Genomic DNA, 25,312 nt, shown 5'->3' with positions numbered 1-25,312 from the left:
GACCAGGGAGAAGAAAACTCTAATAAGGTGAATGTACACAAGCAGTGAGAAATGGGTTGACCCTACCAAAATTAAGACTGGAGCCATAGCAGGTGGCTGAAACTTAGATAAATGCTTAGTCAGAAAGTCCTGAAACATTCTGTCTATGTCTTTTTCATAGACTACCTCTATAGACTACCTACCTGATATGGAATGGCTACATGGGATACTGTGTTCTTCTGTCTCACTAACAGTGACAGAGATCTTGAGGGTACATGAGCTGGAATAAATAAGAAAAAAACAAGATATGCCATACTGGGTCAGACCAAGGGTCCATCAAGCCCAGTATCCTGCGTCCAGCAGTGGCCAACCAAGTTACAAGTACCTGGCAAGTACCCACAATTAAACGAATAGATCCCAAGCTACTAATCCTTATTGATTAAGAGCAGTTTATGGACTTCTACTCCAGGAACTTATCCAAACCTTTTTAAAACCCAGCTACACTAACTGCCATAACCACATCCTCTGGCAATGAATTCCAGAGCTTAATTATGCATTGAGTGAAAAAAAAAAACATTTCTCCGATTTTGTTTTAAATGAGCTACTTGCTAACTTCGTGAAGTGCTCTCTAGTCCTTCTATTATCCAAAAAAGTAAATAACCAATTCACATTTATCTGTTCAAGTCCTTTGATGATTTTCTAGACCTATCATATTTCCCCTCATCTCTCTTCTCCAAGCAGAACAGCTCTAACCTCTTTAGCCTTTCCTCATAGGGACGCCCTTCTCTGTACTTTCTCCAGTGCAACTATATCTTTTTTGAGATGCGGTGACCAGAACTGCACACAGTATTCAAGGATGAAGCGGCTGCTTCAGGCAGCAAGATTTTGAGGTGGCAAAATTGCCCCGAGAAACCTTCTTGCCACAGCCACCTCACCGTTCATTTAGGAAAACAAGAATAGATATGACAGATGCATCTGACATTGGTAACATCAATTTTCCAAGGTATCAACATTGAAGTCCCATTGCATTGACAGCACATCTTCCTGTCTGGCCTTCTTAAGGAGTGCAAACTTTCAGGATGTCAGACTCTAGATTCTAATATGGGTTCCATGAGCTCTGGGCAAGCCTTTTTTTGGAGGGCAAACCTCTGGCGCATTATCATTGAGACCAGTGGACAAGTCCATTGGGCTGAGAAGATGAGCAAGCTGAGACAAAAGAGCCTTGCTCAGAATCTGCAGCTCTTACTCTCTCACTATTATGTGCTTTCTGAGCTGTCCAGCCAAGCTATTTTTGGAGTTCAAACCACCTGGACCTCATCTTAAAGACCAGCAGACACATCTGGTGGGCTGAGAAGATGAGCAAGCTGAGACAATAAGAGCCTTGGCTCAGAGCCTGCAGCTCTCGCTCTCTCACTGTTACCTGTTTTCTGAGGTAAGGAAGTGGTTAGAGAGCGGGTGTGCTTCAGTTTTATCTTACTTAAACCCTCAGTCAGCCTCTGTGCATCCGAGGGCTTGTGAATCGATAAGGTTAGTGAGAACAGTTCCAGTATGGTCTGAAACCAGTTTCACTGCTTTCACAGTTCTTGTATGAGCAAACTGGACAATTCATTGTACCATGGTCCATTCTTAGGCTGCAAATACTTTTTTTTTTAACTACAGACTGAACGTCTTTAGAAATATATAGTTAGAAAAAAGGAGTCCTGCCAAATTAAAAGAATTTAGATATTTTCAGAGAGATAGTAAAAGTAAAAAGGAATACAATTCCACAGAAAACTAAGGGGGGAAAAAAAGAAAAAACCCAAAAGAATTTGTGTGAAGTCAGGAGCTGCTGCTGATCACTGCATTTTATTCCACAGATAAAAATTGTAATTTTACAAGTAGTTGTAATTTTACAAGTAGTTGTAATTTTACAAGTAGTTAAAAACTAGCCCAAAGTCACATCAAATTCAAAGACAGAAAACTAGCCACATTTTTAAAATTGAAAAAAAAAAGTTCTTTATCAATACACTGAATATTCACACTTGGCAGTAAATGCTATGGATACGAGCTCCTGCTGTAACAAAACAGAGAAACAAAGGTCACACACAGAAAACCTGTTTTAGGTACCAAGCGATAAAATAATGCATAAAATGGTGGGAAGCTGTACACGTGGAGTGCCAAAAAGTCTGTGTTTGTTTGAAGCTAAGCACAAGTGAATGTGTGAGGATTTCAATGCACAGAAGTAAAGGTTAACATATATATATATATATATATATATATATATATATATATATATATATATATATATATATATATAAGATGATACCTGCTTATTGAATAAAAATACATTTCTTTTCTAGCTTTCAAAAGCTGAAACTCTCGTTTTCGGGTCAGAATTCAAATCGGCAAAAGATGACAGCAGTGTGGCTGCAGTAAGTGAATCATTAAAGGCATTCCAATGATAGGGTGAAGGGAAGAGGTGAGAGGGGTTTGATGGGTGATCAGAAGGTGACGGGTAATATAATTTTATGGTTCATAATGTAATAGGAAACCTAGGACTTTACTGCATCCTTTTTAGTCAGTTCCAAGGTGTCTGATCTTTTTAACTTCAAAAGCCTTGCATTCCTGGATTGTTCTACATTGTCCTTTGATTATCCTACATATCCTTTGATTATCCTGATCATAAAGTCATTGATGCAGTGGTCTGGTGCCAAAAAGTGCTCCCTCACAGAGGTGTCAGTCTGTGATAGTCCATCTTGTGTCGGTGTGAATTGACCCTTGCCTGTCTCACCAATGTACCTGCATCTTCACATTTCCTACACCGAATGAGATGCACTACATTAGAGGAGCATGAGTAGATCACCTTATGTTGAATATTTTGCGAATGTGGGAGGTTGTGTTGGCATAGTTTGCAGCGTGGTACACTGCAGGGCTATGTGCCATTATCTTCTGAGTTTGTTAGAAGCTTGCTTTTAACTAGGTTTTACTTCAGATTAGGTGGTTGCCGGAAGGCCAGGAAACATTTCTTTCAGTGCTTCCTCCTCCTAGAGTAAAAATAGGGACACTCACTTTCAAACCAGCGCACGTGTATGCATTGGTCAGCCCACACCCAGTGATGCAGCTATTTTATAACATGCGCGCATATAGGCATGCACGTTATAAAACAGCCTGGCCACATGCAAATGTGCGCCACGTTTTAGGCGGGCACACGCAAGTGACACTTCTACCCTGTAAATCAATACATTTTAAAAAGGGGTGCACACTGACACCATTTCCAGTTTGCCCAGGTAAGAGAGAGGTCCTCCAACCCCCATGGTTTGATAGCCGTCACTCCCCCCAGTTATCCCTGACCTTTGAAACCCCCCCCCCCCCCCCCGCCAATCAGCCTATTTATCTTTATTTTATAACTTACATGGTGGGGGCATCGGCATGCACCGGAGCACATCTCGGCTTCATGCCCCAAAACGCTCATGCCCCACCCAGATCATGCCCACACCCTGCCCCCTTTCTACAAACTTCCAAAATGTGCGTGCTTTTAAAATCTGCTCGTGCACACGAGCCAGAAACATTCACGCATCCCCTAATTAATGCATGCATTAGGCTTCTAAAATTCACCTTTACAGGCCTTTCATGATTTTTTTCTTTGCCTTTCCAGCTCTGGGTTGTATACAACTACAAGGGGTACTCGCTCTAGTGGGTTTCCTTCCTTTATATTGCAATAGCTTTGTCTTGAGTGTTAAGTGAACAAGCAATCTTTCTGGAAATGATTTTGGAAGTTTAGCCCTTTTTGTTTGAAGGATTCAGTCAGGACTTTAAGGGGTTCATCCCGGTCTTTTGGATCAGAGCCGTGTGGCTTGACTATGAATAATAGGCTTTTTTGTATGTCAAGAGTGGAAACTGGAACTGTAAACTGTGCATCTGTCATTTGGTTTTCTGTATACAGATGTTTGTAGATAGCCATTGATGAAAGGAAGCGTAGCATCCAAAAAGTTAACTCTCTTTGGAGCAGTTCATTTTGAATCTGACTGAAGGATGGAATGCATTAAAGCAGGGCTTCCCAAACCTGTCCTGGGGGACCCCCAGCCAATGGCAATGAATATGTATAAAATATATTTACATGCACTACCTCTATTGCATGCAAATTTATCTCATGCATATTCATTGTGGATATCCTGACAATGTGACCGGCTGAGGGTCCCCCAGGACAGGTTTCGAAGCCACTGCATTAAAGGAATTATAAAAATGTGAGCGTTCTCCTCTCATTCTATCCAAAGCAGAAAAATGTCAACAATATCCTGCTAATATTTGAAGGGTCTAATGTTTATTAAAAAATCTCTCTTCCAGTTCTGCCATAAAAGGTTGACATTGTGGGGCCATCCTGGTACCCATGGCACTGCCCCTGCTTTGTAGATAGATGTCAATTTTAAAGATGAAGTAATAGTGTATCACAATTAATTCAATTAATTTTGTAATAACTAGGGCAGGCTGGATGCAAATGGCCGTAGCCATTTATTAGATGCTCTAACAGGGGACTCTAATTAGAGTGCTGAGCCTTGCACGCTTAACTGCCTTCCCCGTGGGGGCAGGTGCCATGGACAGCTTCCTATCGCATCCGCCCTAGCAGAATGTTCCGGGGTCTCGCTCCCATGAGCCCCAGTAGGTGTGATGAGGATAACATCCCAGAGGAGCTCAGACTATGCCGACATGAATCAGGCTTACCTAGAGTCCCTCCCCTATCCTATTCAAGGTCATGAATACGTCAAGGCTCAATTCCAGGCCTGACATCTCCCTTCTTGCTGTCTGCCGTAGAAGTGTGGCCCTAGCCCCTACACCTTTAAAAGGCATATCCCCACTCCTGCTATCCTCTGTTATCACTATGCTGCCCCTCCTGGGCTCGGTCACCCCCATCGGCACAACATGGGTAACAAACACAAGTCAAGCTAATTAACAATCGGACTAGTTATTGATTAGGGTGGGTTGAGTGGGAAATGCTTTGCCCACTGGAGCCAGGAGGAAAAGGTGGCTGGCGGGATTTAAACTTCCCGTTCGCCGAAGCAGTTGGCCCGGCACAGAGTCACCTACTGATGATCAAATCATGCTGGATGTCGGGCCAATTGGGCGAGGCCGTGCCATGCTGCCGCGACAGGACCTGCCACCAGACTCAAGATCCCGCTCCTCTCCGCCGGTACAAGGCCACCACCATGATGGACACTGTCCCAGGAGCCCAGGTGAATGAAGTGTGTGGGGGGGAGGGGGGGGTGCCCACCCAGTCGGGTGCCACCCAGTCGGGTGCCCGTTATTAGCAGCACCTGCACATCCACCCTGGGGGGGGGGGGACACCCATTAGTTTCCAGTGTGTATTGGTGTTACAGGGCAGGTGTGTTTTAGAAGTTTATCCTATGCAGCTATGCCATCTGCATGGGGAATGTTGCTGTATAACGATTCCACATCCATTGGCACTAGGAGCATGTCAGGCAGTAGGTGTTCAATGCCATCTAACTTGTTCACAGAAAGTCTGTGATGTCTAGCAGGAAGCTGTTTGTGTTGTGTGTGCCAAGTGTTTGAAAATACCCTCTATGACCAGCTATTTCCTCTGTGACCTGAAGTCATCATTCAGTAAGAACAGGACAAGTCTGCAGTGATGTCAAGGGTGATGGCACAGTAAAAGAAAGCTTGTGACTTTTTTTTTTTTTCAACTCCTTGATCCATTGGACTGCTTCAGAAACAGTGGTGCCTCTTTGTCTCCCTTTGACACAGACACAGGCTCCCTCTCACCCGCTCTGACAGACGCACACTCTGCCACACACAGGGGCAGATTTACGCACGTGGGGGGGTTTACGCGAGCCGGGCCTCCGGCACAGCGGCCATTTGCTGCTGTGTTGGAGGATCGCGTGCCGGCAGGCAGGCGTAAGAGGTACAATAAAGGTCAGGGGCGGGGTAGGAAGGATAGAGTAGGGGGAAGAGAAGTTCCCTCACAGTCCGCTCCTAAATCGGAGCGGTCTGGGAGGGAACAGGTAAAGGCCGCGGGAGTCGGCGCACGCAAGATGCACTAGTGTGCACCCTCTTGCGTGTGCCAACCCCCGATTTTCTAACATGCTCGCACCTGCGCGCATGTTATAAAATCAGGCGTCCATGTGGGTGCGCCGGGTAGCACGCACACATGGACGCCCGTGCGTAGCTTTTAAAATTTACCCCACAGTGCATAGATTTTCAGATTCAGGAAACTTTATTGGCATGCACACACTCTGACACAGACACACTCAATCTCCCTCACACAAATACACACACATATGCTCTCACTAACACAGACCCTCTAACAGATACAATGAAACAGATTCCCTCACGGACCCATATGGTAACAGACTCTCTGATACACGCTCTACCAGACACATACACACTAACAAATACACACACAAGCTCTGACATGCATGTGCACGCTAAGACATACTGACACACAGAAACACACTCTCTCCCTCTGATGCAGACACACGCGTATCTGCTCTCTTTTTGAAACTGACAGACACAAACATACACACACTCACTCTTACCCTGATAAACACCCATTCTCTCTGACACTCTCACTCTTGCCACAGCCACACCTTAGTCTATTGTGTGCTTGCACGCACCGCACTTGGCGCATGAGCTGTGACGCACCACAGGCACTGCGCTGACAGTGACACAGAAGTCCAAGGCAGACAGCCGCTGCACTGCACCCCTCCTCTAACCGCAGGGGGAAGGGGCAGATCACGGAGGGACGGTGCAGGGTCCAGTCCTGACCTGCTGCTTGATTGTTGCAGTGGAGGTGGTCAGGCAGGCCACTAAGAGAAAAAATTCAAAACTTCCTAATTTTGCAGGAAACTCAAGGAATTTGCAACATTGGGTTTCACTGGTGCAATGTCTACTGTGCGTGTGCAAAGGATTTCAGGCTTCTAGCCACTGAGCTGACACGCTCCGTACATGGTGCCATGTGATGCCATCACCCACATGTGGGACTGTTCATCCTGCTTGTCCATGGAGAACTAGGAGTCGTGATCCAAAGCTCCAAGGGGGGTAGTCTCAGGAAAAGCATCTACAAAATATTTTTCCCTGGAAAGGGTGGTGGACACCTATCATGCCCTTCTGGAGGAGGAAGTGGCGACAAAAATGGAATTAAAAATACAGTGGGATAAACAGAGGATCCTTGGCGATAAGAGGATGGTAATAAAGTATTGGGGTTACCTCAAAATAGCAGTGGTACGGACTGCTTTGTGCTACCAAGAAGGCACTGGAGTAGCCTGCACAGAGCGGGGATTACAACGCTAAGCAGCAGCGGTGCAACAGCATCGGGCTTTCGCAAACACTCAGCACAGAGCAGCTTTCATAACCCTAAAACTGCAGCAATACCCCTCAGCACCTGTCTCATGTGCGGCCAGTACTATACTGTAACATAATGGCATGAGCTGCAGTCACTTCAGTGCCATCCTCAGGGTGGATGGTGCCTTTTTTTTTTAAGGAATCAGTGGGGACAGGAGCAACTGGCATCTCTCCTGCCCTTTCTTGGGCATCCCCTGGTGGAGTAAGCGGGGCCCAGAGAGGTTCCCAGCCCCAGCAAGCTAGATGGGGGGAAGGTAGCTGGAGGTTTGACCGAAGCCTTGTCTGGGCTCAGCTCAGCTTAGCCAGTTTTGCATGACTGGAGGAGGGTCAGAGGGGCCCAGGTAGGCCCCAGCTTGGCTTAGCCTGGGCTCTGAGGCTTTGTTGAGTGGCAAAAGGGGACTGAAAAGCCAGTTTAGTTGATTTTTTTGTTGGTTTTTTTATGGGGGGGGGCAGTTTAGGTTCAGTAAACAAACCTAACCAAATAAAACATTAAACAAACCAAAAGAAAACACATCTCTTCCCCCCCCCCCCCCCCCAAAAAATGAAATGATTGGGCCTGCAGATCCCCTATTAGAGCCTGGCTTTCTCAGAGCCATGCTGTGGCTTTATTAATAACATAAACTGAGTAGAGACTGATTCAAAGCCAGCTGTAATGCTTTTTGCCCAAACTGTTGGGATCAGTCAAAGAAGCTTTTTTACCTGTACAGTCCTTATCTAAAGCACAATTTGTTCTTGCTTTTAGGCATCTTGTTAAAACATTGCTGTTCTCACAAGCTTTTAATTGATAACACTTTTATCAATCATAGCTATCACGTTAGCTAATAGACTGCAGCAATGTAGCTGCTTTTTTAGGTTTCTAATGGGAGCATTTCTTAGCTATTCTGCTATCATGATTTGTGCACATTGAGTGGTTGATCAAGCTTGGTGGTTCCCTCAAACTTAATTACTGGTAGTATCTCCTATTTATATTTTTCATATTATGGTAGTAGCTGTTGTCCTCATGTTGTGTTTTAAGATTCGGTCTTATCCTTTGTCTACTTGTCTACGCAAAAGTTATCTGTCTAAATGGCAAATGTGACATATTTAGCCCCTTACTTGTCCAAATTATAGCCGGATAAGTAGTTATCCGGCTATAATTTAGCTAGATAAAAAAGGGGGCATTTTAGGGGTATTCCAGGGAGAGGCTGAGATATCCGGCTAACCTAAACGAATATCGGGTATATCCAGCTAGGTTAGCCGGGTAACTTCAGATCTGGTTCTGAGCAGGTCTATAGTTGTCTGGCCTTGCATGGCCAGATAATGTGCTACTTAACTAGATATTTTTAAAAGATATCCGGCTAAGTAGTACTGCCATTAGTTAAGTAAATAAAAGTGCAGACTGTGGCCAATCCCCTCCCTCTCCAAAGCATAACATTAAGGCCCTGTCAGGCCATATTCTCTTATCTCTCCCTCCAAAAAATGTTTTTAAAGATTGAGGAAGTGCCCGGCTTTCTACACCGGACCCAGGTCCCCAGTGTTAAACATGCCATCAGACTGCCTCCCCTCCAACCCCCCACAAAGAAGAATACTGGCGCCAACCCCCCCCCCCCCCCCCAATCCTCCCCGATACCTTTCTGATGTGAGCCAGGAGCGAAGGACCCTCTGCCCCACTGCGGGGAGGTAGCCCAAAGGTATGTTTACCACTTAGGACTGGGGACTGAGGCTGGCATAGAACGCCGGGCACTTCCTCAATCTTTGAAAAGGTTTTGAGTCTGGGTTTTGGGCTGGTATATTCAGCGGGTTGTCCATTAACTGTCCTACTGAATATGGACTTACATATATAGAAACATAGAAATGACGGCAGAAGAAGACCAAACGGTCCATCCAGTCTTCCCAGCAAGCTTTCACTCCCCCCCCCCTCCCTACTTATCTGTTACTCTTGTCCCTTGTAAGTGACTTTTTGTTCTATTTCCCTTCCACCTCCGCCATCGATGTAGTTAGCAGTGCTGGAGCTGCATCTAAGTGAAGTATCTAGCTAATTGTTTAGGGGTAGTAACCGCCATCATTGCAAGCTACTCCCATGCATGTTTATCAAGCCTGTGCAACTCAGTCCTTGTTGGTTGTTGTCCGAATATAAATCATCTTTTCATCATTCCCCCTGCCTTTGAAGCTGAGAGCTATGCTGGATGTCATTGAAAGTAAAGTATCAGGCTTATTTGGTTTGGGGTAGTAACCGCCGTATCAAGCAAGCTACTCCCCTGCTTTTTTGTGGACGCAAATCCTTTTTTTGACATTTCCTCTTGCCATTGAAGCATAGAGCAATGTTGGAGTCGCATTAACTGTGTGTATGACTTCTTGAAGTTTATTCAGGACTGAATTTAAAATTGGTGCACCCATAGGCAAGGGGCGTTCCTTTCCCCCTCCCCCGATGTTATCGGAGTGAGAGACCCAGAACACCCCCTCTCTCTGTGCCCCACTCTCATCTCAGAGTTGCAAGCCGCAACCACTGCTGACCTTACAGCAGCAGCAACGTATAAAATTCAGCGAGGGGCCTGCCAACCATCTTCTGACAGACTCTGCAGTGGTCTCATCCTTGTATAGGTTTCCATGGTAACTGGAAGCCTGTGCGGAGAAGGCCACATGGCCAACAGAAGACCTTTTAGAATGGGGGGGCTTTCAGGTCTGGCACTGAATTTTGCTGTTACCACTGCTGTGGCATCTGCGCCAGAGCAGTGACAGGCCCAGCTGATGGCATGGCAGCATTGGCACTCTAGCACCTATGAAACTTTGGTGCAGAAGCAGTTGTTTATGTTTAAATGTGGGCCTGAGTTTAATTCATTAAGTTGTATTATTCTATTTCTATTTAACTGTACTATTTGCTATTTTATTGTTATGAATTATATTTCTTGTTTCCTGGAATGTATGCAAATAGTGGAAAGGTGGGAACAATAGACAATAAAACTGGGACTGCTATTAAGTTCACCTAGAGAAGAGCCACTCCCATTAGCAATGGTAACATGGAATAGACTTAGTTTTTGGGTACTTGCCAGGTTCTTATGGCCTGGATTGGCCACTGTTGGAAACAGGATGCTGGGCTTGATGGACCCTTGGTCTGACCCAGTATGGCATGTTCTTATGTTCTTATGACTTCATGCATAAAATACTGCAAAACGTGGGAGTGGGACCAAATTTTAGAAGTATCTGCTGCTCTGGAGACATTTGTAAAGAGAAATGGAGAACATGAACATATTTTTCACTTAGGAAGAGTGATGAAATAGACATGCCTCATTCCCTTTATTATTTGTACTAATTATTGAGCCTTTATTCAAGAATATATATGGAGACGTGATAATATATATAAGTATGGGGTCAGTCAACTCAGAGCTCTCTATTTGCAGATGTTGTTCATTAGCCATATGCAAAAAAGATTTGTTTTGTTTCATCCATTCGTTTTGTGGGCATCCCAATTTGTTTCTTTACTTTTAAAATGAAAAAGTCATCGAAAGGGGGAAAGAACTGCACGTTACCTAGACTGTGGCAAAGTGGCACCAAAAGTCTCATGAATAGCCTACGGCTCTGTAAATGCTCAGGACAAATCTACTGCAATATAAAGAAAGGAAAACTACAGAGCGAGAACCCCTTGTACTTACATACAAACTAGAACTGCAAAAGCTAAGAAGAATCATAAAATAAGACAGAAATTATAATATTAGATAGAAAAACAATTCTTTCCGATCCCCTATTTTTTAAAGTAGATAATTCTGAAACTGAAATAGTTAGTCACACTAGAGATTGGGGGTATTTATGGACAGCAGTTTAAATTTGAGAAAACATCAGCAAAAAACTTCAAGATGGTTACAATAAACTTCTTGTTTTAAGGCGACTAAAACCACTCTTTACCTTGGATAACTTTTGCACGGTATTACAATTGCTATTATTCTCAAATCTGGACTATTGCAACTCTCTTTTGCTGGGCCTCCCAGGTTGTACCCTGAGGTCATTACAATTACTTTAAAATGCGGCAGCGAGATTATTAACAGGTGGAAAAATGTCTGACCACATTACTCCAATCTTAAGCTCCTTACATTGGATACCCATAAAATTTCAAACTGACTTTAAAATACTCTGTCTCTTATATAAGTTTATTTAAAGCAAAAATACTGAATGGCTTAATGCTGCCCTGCATTTCTATACCCCACAGCGAAACCTTAGATCAGCTAATAAAGGCCTTTTAGCTGTACCTTCCATTCGATCAGCCCACCTAACAGGCCGATACAGTACAGTGCGCTCCAGTGTCGAAAAAGCACGTCCAACCCCCCCGAAACTAATAGCGCCCGTAACATGCAAATGCATGTTGATGGCCCTATTAGTTATTCCCGTGAGATTCAGAAAGTAAAATGTGCAGCCAAGCTGCACATTTTACTTTCAGAAATTAGCGCCTACCCAAAGGTAGGTGTTAATTTCTCTCGGCACCAGAAAAGTGTACAGAAAAGCAGTAAAGACTGCTTTTCTGTGCACCCTCCGATTTAATATCATGGCCATATTAAGTCGGAGGTCCCAAAAGTAAAAAATAATTAAAAATAAAAAAATTTAAAATCAGCCCGCGGCTTGAAAACCGGACACTCAATTTTGCCGGCGTCCGGTTTCCAAACCCATGGCTGTCAGCGGGTCCGAGAACCGATGCTGGCAAAATTGAGCATCGGCTGTCAAACCCGCTGACAGCCGCCACTTTTACCTCGGGCCCTAATTAGCATAATTTTATTTACTGTATCACGCGCACAGGACACTGGCCTGTGCGCTCGCCCGCTCTCCCGCGTTTCTTTCTGTATCGGCCTGATAGTGAGGTAAGAGACAGAGCTATTTCAATTGCAGGGCTGAAGGTCTGGAACTCTTTGCCACCTGACCTGAGATTACAAGCTGAATTTAAATTTAAGAAACTTTTTAAAACATGGCTTTTTAAAAAAGCCTCTGAAGGCAGCGATCGATATGATTAGATGGATAAAAGAATCAATTTGTATGTGAGTTTTATAGTGATACTGACATGTATTGAGGAGCTGTTAATCAAAGGAGGCTAAATGTTTTACTTTTTATTTTGTTTTTATCTTCTTTGTTTTAATTAATTTTTATTATATTTATCTTGTTAATTTGCTTTTTACTGATTTGATTCTGTATTTATACTTTAAACCTTTTTGTTTATATTGTACGCTATCTATCTTATTTAATTTCTCTAGATGTCCTGTAACCTCACAGACCTGCCATGGAGGTTTTAGAACAAAATTGTGTTCTAAGTGACGCTTGCTCTGACTTTTTATTTTTTGTTCTTGCTTCAGATATGGTTTAGTCCCTACTTGATTTGATGTGAATTGATCTGAACTGACATGTGTCCTTACTTTAAGTGAACTTCACACTAGTGATCATCAGCTTTGTAAAAAATGTAAGGTCCCTTACTCAAAGCTGGTGTATATGCTGCTTCTGTTCTTTAGATGTGTGGGAACTATAGATGAAACCAGAGGGCTCTCTTTATATTTAAGTATATGGACTTTTATACTCTCACTGAGGTGCGATGTGTCACGGTAATGAGTGGTATGAAGGGGTAAGGGGGGGGGAGGAGGGGAAAAAATCTTTCAAAATCGGTATTAGTTACCATCTACAGTTTTAATCATCTCGGCTATATGTTGTATTGTTTCAGTGCTGATTTATGAAAGTTGTAAACAATAAAAATTGTCAAATTAATTTTTAAAAAAAATGGTGTCCACGTGTAGATTGCCGGGTAAGCTCTAGCTAGCAGCAGTCACGATATATGCGGCAGGGTGCATGTGGCTTCCATTAAAGGCCTGGCAAAAGAGCCAGGCTTTCACTTGCTTCCTGAATCAGAGGGTTAGGCATAGCTATCGAGAGAGTAGGTGCCGGGGAGTGGTGCGGCTGCTTCCAGGAAGGCCTGCGGACGGGTATTGGAGTGCTTGATTTCCTTTGGTGAAGAGATGTGGCTAGGGAGCTACCGTGGGATGATCTTAAAGGTTTCAAGGGTGTATAGACAGCTAGCCTGCTCTTCAAGTAACCTGATCTGTTTCCTCCAAGGGCTCTGAAGGTTAAAGAAAGGGTTTTAAATTCAGTCTTGTGGGACTCCGATAGCCAGTGAAATTTTAGTAAAAAGGGTGTAATGTGCTCACACTAAGGTAGATGTTAAAAGCCTGGCCCATGCATCGATGAGGGGATGCGAGCACAAGTCCGGTTTGTGCACGCCGACCAAATTTTAAACGCTGCCTAGAATATCTCCCACAGCACACACATTTCAGTTGATTTCAAAAAGGAGTGTGGTCTGGGCGTGGCGTGGCCAAGAGATGTCCACGTAAATATTTACATGCCCCGGTACACGCCCAGGTCCACTGCTGTGTAAGTTTACTTCTGCTATGGAGGAGGTGGAAGTATAAAAAAACCCCAAAAGACAGCCGTTTGAGGGGTTTAAAGGGTGTGGGGTAACTGGGGGAAGAGGAGGCCATCACGGAAAGATTAAATGATTTCTTTGCTTCGGTGTTTACTAAAGAGTATGTTGGGGAGATATCCATTCCAGAGAAAGTTTTCATGGGTAATGATTCAGATGGACTGAACCTAATCACTGTGAACCTGGAAGATGTGGTAGGCCTGATTGATAAACTGAAGAGTAGTAAATCACCTGGACCGGATGGTATACACCCCAGGGTTCTGAAGGAACTAAAAAATGAAATTTCAGACCTATTAGTAAAAATGTGTAACCTATCATTAAAATCATCCATTGTACCTAAAGACTGGAGGATAGCAAATGTAACCCCAATATTTATAAATGGCTCCAGGGGCGATCTGGGAAACTACAGACCGGTTAGCCTGACTTCAGTGCCAGGAAAAATAGTGGAAAGTTTTCTAAACATCAAAATCACAGAACATATAGAAAGACATGGTTTAATGGAACAAAGTCAGCATGGCTTTACCCAGGGCAAGTCTTGCCTCACAAATCTGCTTCACTTTTTTGAAGGAGTTAATAAACATGTGGATAAAGGTGAGCCGGTAGATGTAGTATACTTGGATTTTCAGAAGGCGTTTGATAAAGTTCCTCACGAGAGGCTTCTAGGAAAAGTAGAAAGTCATGATATAGGTGGCGATGTCCTTTCGTGGATTATAAACTGGCTAAAAGACAGGAAACAGAGAGTAGGATTAAATGGACAATTTTCTCAGTGGAAGGGAGTGGGCAGTGGAGTGCCTCAGGGATCTGTATTGGGACCCTTACTTTTCAATATATTTATAAATGATCTGGAAAGAAATACGACGAATGAGGTAATCAAATTTGCAGATGATACAAAATTGTTCAGAGTAGTTAAATCACAAGCAGATTGTGATAAATTGCAGGAAGACCTTGTAAGACTGGAAAATTGGGCATCAAAATGGCAGATGAAATTTAATGTGGATAAGTGCAAGGTGATGCATATAGGGAAAAATAACCCATGCTATAGTTACACAATGTTAGGTTCCATATGAGGTGCTACCACCCAAGAAAGAGATCTAGGCGTCATAGTGGATAACACATTGAAATCGTCGGTTCAGTGTGCTGCGGCAGTCAAAAAAGCAAACAGAATGTTGGAAATTATTAGGAAGGGAATGATGAATAAAACGGAAAATGTCATAATGCCTCTTTATCGCTCCATGGTGAGACCGCACCTTGAATAAAATGTACAATTCTGGTCTCCGCATCTCAAAAAAGATATAATTGCGATGGAGAAGGCACAGAGAAGGGCAACCAAAATGATAAGGGGAATGGAACAGCTCCCCTATGAGGAAAGACTAAACAGGTTAGGACTTTTCAGCTTGGAGAAGAGACTGTTGAGGTGGGATATGATAAAGGTGTTTAAAATCATGAGAGGTCTAGAACGAGTAGATGTGAATCGGTTATTTAGTCTTTCAGATAATAGAAAGGCTAGGGGGCACACCATGAAGTTAGCATATGGCACATTTAAAACTAATCAGAGAAAGTTCTTCTTCACTCAACGCACAATTAAACTCTGGAATTTGTTGCCAGAGGACGTAGTTAGTTCAGTTAGTATAGGTGTGTTTAAAAAAGGATTGGATATGTTCTTGGAGGAGAAGTCCATTACCTGCTATTAATTAAGTTGACTTAGAAAATAGCCACTGCTATTACTAGCAACGGTAACATGAAATAGACTTAGTTTTGGGTACTTGCCAGGTTCTTATGGCCTGGATTGGCCACTGTTGGAAACAGGATGCAGGGCTTGATGGACCCAGTATGGCATGTTCTTATGTTCTTAAACCAGGGGGAGGTTTGGAGGACCTAACTGTGGACTGGGCGAACTGGTAGACGAACTGGTGAATCTGGTCACAGTGTGGATGTGCGCCAGTTTTTAAAAATACCCTGACTTGCATGATAGAAACCTGATTTACTTACCTGGGTGCACACACACACAAAGTTGCATGCATATATGCACACACGTTGGCTATTTTATAATGTGTGCACATATGTGCACCTAAATTATAAAATGACCTCGTCTCTGGGCACTTACCAAAAAAATGCGTCAATGTGCGCACACTGCCTTTGCTTGCAACCCTCTAATGAGGGCTTTCCAAACCTTTAGCCAGTGTGACCCCATTTTAGCACTTAAAAATTCTCATGACCCCAGAAGACAATCAAACGTTATAAGCAGGGGTGTGGATTCGCCTCCATTAATCACTCCACTCTCACCCTCCCTACACACCAACTGATCCTCTCTCTCAACCCCCACCCTCCAACTGATTTTCTCTCAACCTCCACCGCTCCAGCTGATCCCCTCTTACATCCCCACCCCCAGCTCCTCTCACTTCTCAGCTCATCCTCTCTCTCTCAGCCTCTCCAGGCATTTTTCACATCCTCCTCACTGAACATCTTTCCTCCAAGCCATTTTTATAACTCCCAATTGATCCTCTGTCATCCCCCCTCCTCTCACCCTATTGCTCATCTGCTCTCTCACCTCTCCTCCCCAGCACCTCTCTTCCATCCCCCAGGATATATATTTCCCTCCTCTCATCTTCCAGAGACAGTCTCTCTCCCACTGACTCAAGCCTCAAATACTTCCTGTGTCTGATCCCTCCCTTCAAACAGCCCCCACCTCCAAAACATCCCCTTGGTTAGTGTCAGCAGCAACATTTTCTTTTGTGTCCTAGGCCAAAGGTAGAAGACAACTGGTGGGAAGAGAGAAGGCAGGTTGATGACAGGGGCAACATTTTCCTCTTGGGGTAGGTTCAGTGGCAGATGAGGATAGAGGGGCAGTGGCAACCTCCACCAGCCCATGCACACTCCGTCCACCCTTCTCCAATGGCTGGTCCAAAGCCCGATGGGGATCCGCAACTTGCAGCAGCATTAGTAATGAAAGTTAAAAACGCAGGATCTGCGAGTCCGTGCAAGCTTACAGGTCCTGCAGCAGCCCCAAGTCCTCTTCACCTACAGCTTCTTGTTACCATGGAAACTCAGGCGAGGGTGGAACCACTGCAGGACCTGCGAGTACAAGCAGGCTCACAGACCCTATGCTAACTTCCACTACTACTGCTGTTGGCTGTGTCTGAAGAGCACGGCCCTTTGAGGCATGTGACCCCCAATTGGAGGTCTTGTGATCCCATTTTGGTCCCAACCCCCAGTCTGGGAAGCCCTCCTCTAACTAGCATGCTGAGGCACTCTAAATTAGCTGAAGCTGGTAAAAGCCTATGATTGCCAGGCCAACGTACAGTAGTCCATCTGCGATGTTAACATGGCATGGATTACAGTGATCAGACTTGCCTTTGCAATGTATGCAAGAGAGAGTTTGCATGGTCCTTGCAGATGGTTTCATTTTACTGATCTTTGTACATACATACGTTTATTTTATTATGGATGTCATATTTGCAAACCACGACGATTTATGGAGTAGTGGTATAGGAGTCTTTTTAAAATAAATAAATAGTAGAAGCAATTTTTAAAGGTTGCCTGAATTTGGGGTGAAATAGTTTCTACCGAGTCCAGCATCCAAACTGCAGTTTTAGGAGCTCTCATAGTTCTCAAAAGGGATTTTGACAGGAACGAGGGGTCATAGGGATGAGAGTGAAAGAGAGTAGACTGACGAGTAATTTAAGAAAATATTTCTTCACAGAGAGGGTGGTAGAGGTATTGAAGGTAAGGACAGTATTTAAATTCAAGAAAGCATGGGACAAGCACAGGGGAACTCCAAGTGAGGGATACATTCTACCCAGCTAAGGTTAGACTTGCTCTATGGAGCATCTAAACTTAGATGTACACTTATTCACCTAACTCCGAATATCCATATATAAGTTATATGTCTAACTCGCTCCGCCTCCAATCCACCCAATGCAGGCCCACTTTTTTTGTGCATATATTTTAGCCATATAAAGGACTTGTATGTCTAGCGGCAGCCGCTGAACACATATTCAGTAGCTGCTACATAGCCACCTAAGTCCCGCTTCTCCGGCTAAATAGCGCTGAGCATGCTTTGAATATTGACCTCCATGTCATTTGCTCTCTTAGTCTTAAGAGGGCTCATTTTTTGCAGCTTCTCAATTAAAGTTGCCTCAACCTCAATTAAGCCCACCTGGTTTAGTTTCTCTCAAGCATGGCCTCACTTTTTTTTAACTCATAGCCTCTTACTTGTTTCTTCTTTGTCTGTCTTAACTAAACTGTAAGCTCCAATGAATAGACACTGACTCTTGTGTGTCTCTGTATAGTGCTGTATACATGTGGCAGCACTCTGAAAATAATGTATAGTACTGTAACTTAGTCTGCTATTCATTCAAAATTCCACAACAAGAATTTTTTTTTTCTATAAATACATGTCTTCCTGGTCTCGGCAGGAGGTCACTCTCAGAAGCAGAATTTGGCCACACCAACTCCATGCTGGGAATGAGGCCTGTGGTGGTTGCACTGAGCGGCTGCCTTCTTTACTTCTGTGCTAGTCTTGCCCTCATTCTTTTACTAGCCCATGAAACAGTTTTCCGTTTGCCTCCTGTGGCTGCCTTTGATCAGATAAGCAATGTCACTTCCTGTGAAAGGCTGTAACAGGCATTGTCATCGTCTCAAAGTTTTTTTCTAGTCTTTAGTTTGTTACAGAAATAAAGAAACATACACCCACACAAAGACATACAAACACACAACACGTACATATGCAAGCAGACAAACACAGAGGCATATATACACAACAAAACACGCAAACACATACAGAGCGCACCCATACATACACACACCACATGCATAAAAGTAGACAGATATAGAATACAGTACTAACATGTTACTGTAAAAGTCTGATCGCCGGGCAAAGGTCACACCAGAAGTGGATCCTCGCCTTCCAGATTCAGGTTGGCATGTGCCCTAAACCATCGGCTTCCTGTGCTGCAGCCACCTACCATTTCTAGGGAAATTCTTTGGCTTAAGATCATGAAGCAAATCCCGGATTGCAAGTAGATTTTTATTTTTTTTTTTAATTTTAAAGAGCTCTGATTATGCTCCTCTATACATAAACCATTCCCACAACTTAAACCAGTACCAGCTCACCCCCATGTCTTTTACCCAGCCTTGGTTACCCTGGAGAACTCTATTCCATTGCTGGAGGATGATACCCAGACTCATACAGAGCTCAGAAATCTCTATTGCCTCTCATAAAGAGAAGACTGAGGATTTGGATAAAAGTTACCAACATTCAAAATATACAAGTTAGTTTGATCCAAAGTGAAATGATCCATACTAAAAAGCTGGAGAATATGGAGAACTCAATGAGATATCTGAATTTTCCTAATTTGAATTATATTTCCCCGATAAACCTCTTTAAAAATAGATTGCTAATATTCTTATGCTTCCTTCCGAGGCTACGCCCACCTATAGCCAAGGCTTACAATGATGATGCAATTTGTCCTGCACAAAATGCTAATTTAAACAGATCTGAATTTTTGGAGCCTTCATATGATGTTCAAGTGTCTAAAAGAGGAATGTTGTTGGTTTCCTTTGCCTTTGAACAAGATCGCAACTATTTTGAGACTTTTCTTTCGAAATAGGTCTTTTTTTTCAGGGTCAGAAAATTTGGATTTATCCTGATATTACCAGAGCAACTTGGGAGCGAAGAAAAAAAAAGTTCTGGCCATTCCCTCTGACGTTTTAGCATTGGGTGCACAGTTCGCGCTTCGCTATCGTTGTACTGTTAAACACTCGAACGCGAAATATGTTTACTTTGAACCATCTCTAGATTCTCTGGCTAATACTGGCTAGCGTTTTGTACCTTGGTTATGATTCATGATGTGACACTATTCCTCTGGTTTTTTTTCTTTTTTGATTGTATTACCTCTTGTTTACGCTCTATTAGTCTTTCTCTCCCCCTATTTTCTTTAATATAGAAATTTCTGTTGATATTTCTTACATTTAAGAGTATTGTATAATTGCATTTTCATTCCTCTCAGATTTTCTATTACAAAGGGTAATAATAATAATTTCGATAAAAATAAAAGTGGAAAAATTCCGATAAAATCCTGGCCTCCACCACCACCACCACTGGTAGCCCATGCCAGATATTCTCATCTTCATTTTATTTATTTAAAAAACTTATAGTCCACTGCTTCCAACAAAACAGTGCTCATTGTGGAGTACAGATTAATACACTCAAAAACATTAACTCAAAATCATTAAGATATTACAAATTAATAACCAATAAAACATGTAGAAATAAAAAAATAAGACTGGCATATCATTCAAACATTTCCCCAAAAAGAACAGCCTTCAGTTGCTTTCTAAATACCTGCACCTCTTCCTCGACTCTAAGTCTACTGGAGCAACAAATGAGAAGTCCCTAGACCTGGTCTTCTGAAGTCTGTAATTTTGCAAAGCTGGAGCATGCAATTAACCTTGACCCATTGAACACAGTGGGCGAAGCGGGGTGTAACCACCCAAGTCGATTTCTAAGGGGATATTAACCCTTACCACTGTGCTCTATGTCCATTCCAGGCGTATAAAAATTCTGTCCTGTTTTCCACTATTTCTACTGGTGGCTACACCGGGCATCCACCACTGTCTCTGTAAAGAAGGGTTTTCTCATATTTCCTCGTTCTACATCTTCCTTTCTGCAATTTCATATCTTCACCCCTTGTCCTTAACATCCTGCTTCTATGGTAAATATCACCTTCCTGTGCTAATCACTGCCCACCTTGTTTTACTATATAATTCCAGTATGCACAGTGGACAAGCCTTGATTTAGGCCCAGGCAGTAGAGGCAACTACCAAATGTGGAAGGTAGCTAAATGCCTGGGCTGAAGAGGCGCCTGTTCTCACTTGCTTTAGGACTATGCTCTCCAGTTTCTGTGGAGAGGCAGAGATCTCCACCCTCCAGCTCTCCGCTTCTGCCTATAAGTGCCAAAAGCTGAAATCCAGCCCGGACAGTGGAATAGAAGTTGTATTGTACATGGCAGGCTGCAGAGGACTGTCTCCCACTACAGGCCCATTTACTTTATAGGTTTTCAGAAGAAAGTGAAATTAGATGCTGCATTAGAAATGGGGTCTATCTTAGTGTTGGTTCCAAGTTCAAGTAGATGGTGGAAGAGATGGAGGGATCAGAGCTGGAAGTAGAACTGTACACAATTCCTATTCTGTTTTCAGCCCCTGGTCACTGCATTTCAGTTTTTAACTCTGCAAAGGTGCAAGCCAACTAAGCTGGACAGATTGCACTGACCTGAAGAAGCTACTGACTGACTGAAGGCACTGACTGAGAGGTTTACGAGTCCCTACTTATCTCTAAGTTTTATTTTTCTTACTGGTTTTTTTTTAGTAATGAATGTAACTTTCTTTTATTCTTATTTATTTTTATTATGATGGTTTATGTAATGTTGTTCTGTTTATTTTTATGTTTTTATTTGGTTTTAGTTATTATGTACACCGTAGTGATAGAAACTTTGTTTCTGTACAACGGTATAGAAAAATCGCACAAATAAATAAATAGTCATAAATGTATTAAATTACTTCATAAAAAAAAAAAGTCTCTCATAACTTGTTTGCTGACCTTTGTTCCTATGTGGGTTGAAAAGGCCCAGAAGGACTGGGTTCCTACTGCCTGAAAGCAGTGGACCGCTCATGCCCTGAGTTCTGGAAATTGTTTCACCTCACCGACAGGCTGTAACTGCTCCCCACAAATGTCCTGGGGCAGCATGCTCTGACTGTAATGAATAATTTCGAAGAGCTGAAAGCCAGATGAGGCAGTTCCTGTCCGATAAATGGCCTATTTGGGAGCAGAAGCATCTGGCAGCATGCTGAAAGGTTTGTTTTTTATTTTGGAAGGAGGATTTAATTAGTTCTTCATTCAGTAAAAAATGTGGATTATAGAAGAATTCTGAAGATTTGAGATCTTGTTCTTCTAGCTAAACAGGGGCATAAGATGACCTGGTGACCAGGTAAAAGATGACCAGGTAAAAGACCTGGTGTAAAATAAAATTAGATTTTCTGGTCGTGCTCAGAGGATCTGCTGACAAATTAGCTGATTTAGGGCCTGAGGTACTAAAAACTTTAGTAAATTGACCAAGATTTAAAATTTCAGTGCCCAGAGGCACTTTATCCCCCCCTGGGAATTAGAAAGAATAGGTGCAAGGAGGGGTTAGGAATCCCCTAGAGTACAAAAGGAATAAAGATCAGCATAGGGTCCGTGAGCACTCATGGGCCCTGTGGTGGCCCTGGCCCCCTTTTTTTCTCTCTTAGGCTTCCTGTTTCCAAGGAGGCCCCCTGCGAGGCACAGGGCCCATGAGGTGGACCAGCTTACAGGCACTCTGCTGAATTTTCTGCCACTTGCTGCTGTTGTGGATGCCACCTGAAGATCACAGCCACCTGACTTTATTCTGCCCTGTATCAATGGCAGGACAGATGGCAGCAAGGCACCTTCCAAATTTTGGCTCTGCAGGCAGTTGTTGCTGTGCCACAATCTGAGTCTGCTCTTAGAACAGAAGAGCCTGCTCGAGGAAGGCAGGGAGCGGGCTGGAGCGATCTGGGAACATGGGTGAAACCAGGATGAAAGCTGAGCAAGGAGGCATACAAGGGTTGACCACCTTTGAACCAGAGACAGCACCCCATGGTGATGATAAGTTAGTTTCCAGAAATACTCAAAATCTTACCTAATCATTTATGCAGCAAAATAACCAACTCTGGCTCCATTGTAGTCTAAGAATTTGACATAAGATAAATGGCCAGAAACTAATGGAACTAGTTAATTCACACACAGACTGTTCTGAGAATATCACTTTATAACAGAACCACACCTGCCTTTCAGCACATTACCAGTTTTAGAAAGAGCAAATCGCAGGAAATTCTGTCCTTGCAAAAAAGAAATCACTTAAATGCAATTTCAGGGAAATAACGGTTACACATGTTTTCACCTAGAGAGTAATTAGTTACATGACTTAAGACTGAGTCACTCAGACTTAAAAAATAAAAGGCTGACGGGGCGGCTGCTGTGAAAAAAGATCCATGTTTGGCTGTTGGATTTAGCTCCTGCTTCTGGGGTGCTGCGGGTACGGTGTTCTCTCTCTGGGAGAGAGGGAGGGAATCCAAGCCAACGCACAACAGTGACACCTACTGACTGGCTCAAAAAGCACACTTATACCAGGTTCTAGAGGGGGTGGTGGTCCATGCCTCAGCCTGTCACTGCAACAGCTAGAGGGAAGGAAAGAGGGCATACAATTCAGGAATAGCCTAGTTAGCTGTGAGGGCAGGCTCATTGCACCACTAACCCAGCTGGGGCAGGTCCTGGTCCAGCTGATAGATCAAGAAAGCAGGATAAAAATAACATAACTAGTAACATGGAGGAAATTATCAAGGTTTTTATGCAGGTAAATGCAAGTTTGCCTACAATTTGAAAACTGTCCCCCTGGATGCAGGTAACACACACACGCTGTTTAGAGCACATATACTTTCCCCAGAACCAAACTTTGGGTAGAGGAAGGTCTGGGAAGTGAATTTACTCCATAAGGAAGTCTCTTGGAAAACTGCAAGCGCCGTGGGAAGAATCAAAATTGCTTTCCTCATAACTAGTACAAGGATGCATTCTTTTCAATTAAGTTTTAAGACCATGAATTCTGGGCATGAATGTCTTGTTTTCAACCAATTAGATTGCTTGGAATACAACGATATGCATTGTAGCTCACAATAAGGCATTAAAGCTGAAGAGTGTCCTATCCACTGCAAGCAGGAAGGCTGCCAGAGCAGCCTACAGGAAAAAAAAAAGTGTTGCCAGCACTGATTACAAGCAGCAAATAAAAAACCAATCCATAGCCGTAGTAAAACTAAAAAAAAAACAAACCCTCACTAGATCAAAAGAAAAGCTGAGTGACAGCCTCCAGCCTTCCTCTGCCCCTTTACCACCTCTAGTAATCATCCTTATTCCGGACGCCCTTGGGAGGCACTGTCTAAAATCCTTCTCTAGCTCGGTGGTTTTGAAATCCAGTCCTCAAGACCCTCCGAAAAGGTCCGGTTTTCAGGGAAACCAAAATATCCAAATGAATTTGCCGTTTTGACTAATAATGGTTGCCAACATGCTATTCACTGCTGATGTCCTGGAAATGTGCTCGAGGGTCTGGAGGAGCAGATTTGGCAGTGCCTGCTCTGCCTCGCTATTGGGCAGTTCATTCTGGAGTCCTTGGGGGCTGCGCCACCTTTTAAAGGAACAAGCCAACCCTGACTGGGCATTACAGCTGTGGACATGGGGGGAGTGTCAGTGCCCAACCTTAATATGGAGGGGGAGTGTGCTCTCCAATCTCTGCGGGTATAATAGGAAATTCCCGCCCCCCCCCCGGGTCTGTCTTCCCGCCCCCCCCCCCCGGGTCTGCCTATGGGCGCCAAAATCTCAAATCCAACCCTGACAGTCTCGTGGGCTCGGGGGTGGCCATTACGGTGCCTCTCCGGGCAGCAAATGGGAGATCTACTCACGGATGCAACGCAGGCTCTTCCTGTAGATGCCCCAGATGAAGTCCCCGCAGAGATCGCACCAGGTCTGCTGCGTGTGCGTGCAGGGCTGGAAGCGGTGGCCCTCGCCCAGCTCTTCCATCAGCCTGGGGTCGCTCTGCGTGCCGAGGAGCCGCAGCTTCCTCACCTTGCTCAGCAGCTCGGGGACCTTGCCCGGGGTGATCCTGACCGCGTTGGCCCGCTCCAGCCGGTTGGGGCGATGTGCCGGGGAGGGCCTGGCCCTCCTGGTGAGGTCAATCTGCTCGTCCAGGTCCAGGCTTTGCAACTCGATCATCTCCACCTCCGCACTGCCGGCCATGCCTGTGGCTGAGAGAGGGGCCAAGTCATTCAGCGCCTGCAGCCGAAGCCTCTCTCGTTGGGAAAGAGTCCGGCGAAGGCAAAAAAAAATAAATAAATAAAAATGACAGCAACCCACGTGCCCTCCAAGCTCTGTCCTAAATTCATGACCTTTAGCCTCTGGCGTGAGGCTTTTGATCTTCACCTCACGAAAGGGCTTTGACAGCAAAAGCTAGAACTCCCCGCCTCCTCCCCGTCTGTCTGTCTGTGTCTCAGCTGCAGGAAACCATCGGCAGGGCAAGTTGTACCATCGCTGCCAAAAAAAAAAAAAAAATCCATCAAGTGGTTAAAAAGAAGAAAAAAAACAAAAACGAACAGCAAAACTTGCTTTGTCTCCCGCTGGCTGTGCCTTCTCTCGGTTCCCTCTTTTCTCGGCTTCCCTCCCTCTCTTCGCCTTTGTCTCTCTGTCTGGAGCATTGGGGAGGGAGTTTGTTGTGGGTTTTTTGTTTTTTTTTTAAATTTCTGGGCAGGCAGCCCCTCCGCGGAGCAGGAAAAGGCAGTCTCTCTGAGCAGCTGAGACGGCCCAGGACAGCCCCCCCCCCCCCGCCCATGGCCGGGAGAGCGGCCCCGCTTCCAGCCGAGACCTCCGGATCCAGTCCTGCCCGGGGCCGGCGGAACCTGCCCCCGTACTGTGGCCGAAGCTGCCGCCGCCGCTAGAGAGCCGAGAGTGGGGAGGCTGCCGAGGGGAACGGCTCGCCCCGG

The 25,312-nt window shown here is 44.2% G+C and overlaps 1 protein-coding gene across 1 annotated transcript in view; it reads right to left on the bottom strand.

The window, feature by feature from the left end:
- The window catches only part of RASSF1 (Ras association domain family member 1), a 121,918-nt gene extending 96,972 nt beyond the window's left edge, over positions 1 to 24,946 (bottom strand). Inside the window, exon 1 of the mRNA XM_029599567.1 lies at positions 24,239 to 24,946. Coding sequence (XP_029455427.1) covers positions 24,239 to 24,572 — 334 coding nt within the window. The 5' untranslated portion in view covers positions 24,573 to 24,946. The remainder of the gene's footprint in view (positions 1 to 24,238) is intronic.
- Between the last annotated feature and the right edge of the window lie 366 nt (positions 24,947 to 25,312).

Source organism: Rhinatrema bivittatum, chromosome 4 (genome assembly GCF_901001135.1).
Source record: "Rhinatrema bivittatum chromosome 4, aRhiBiv1.1, whole genome shotgun sequence".
NCBI classification, from domain to species: domain Eukaryota; kingdom Metazoa; phylum Chordata; class Amphibia; order Gymnophiona; family Rhinatrematidae; genus Rhinatrema; species Rhinatrema bivittatum.
Note: the sequence above shows the minus strand (reverse complement) of the source record. Positions and strands in the feature narration are given on the sequence as shown.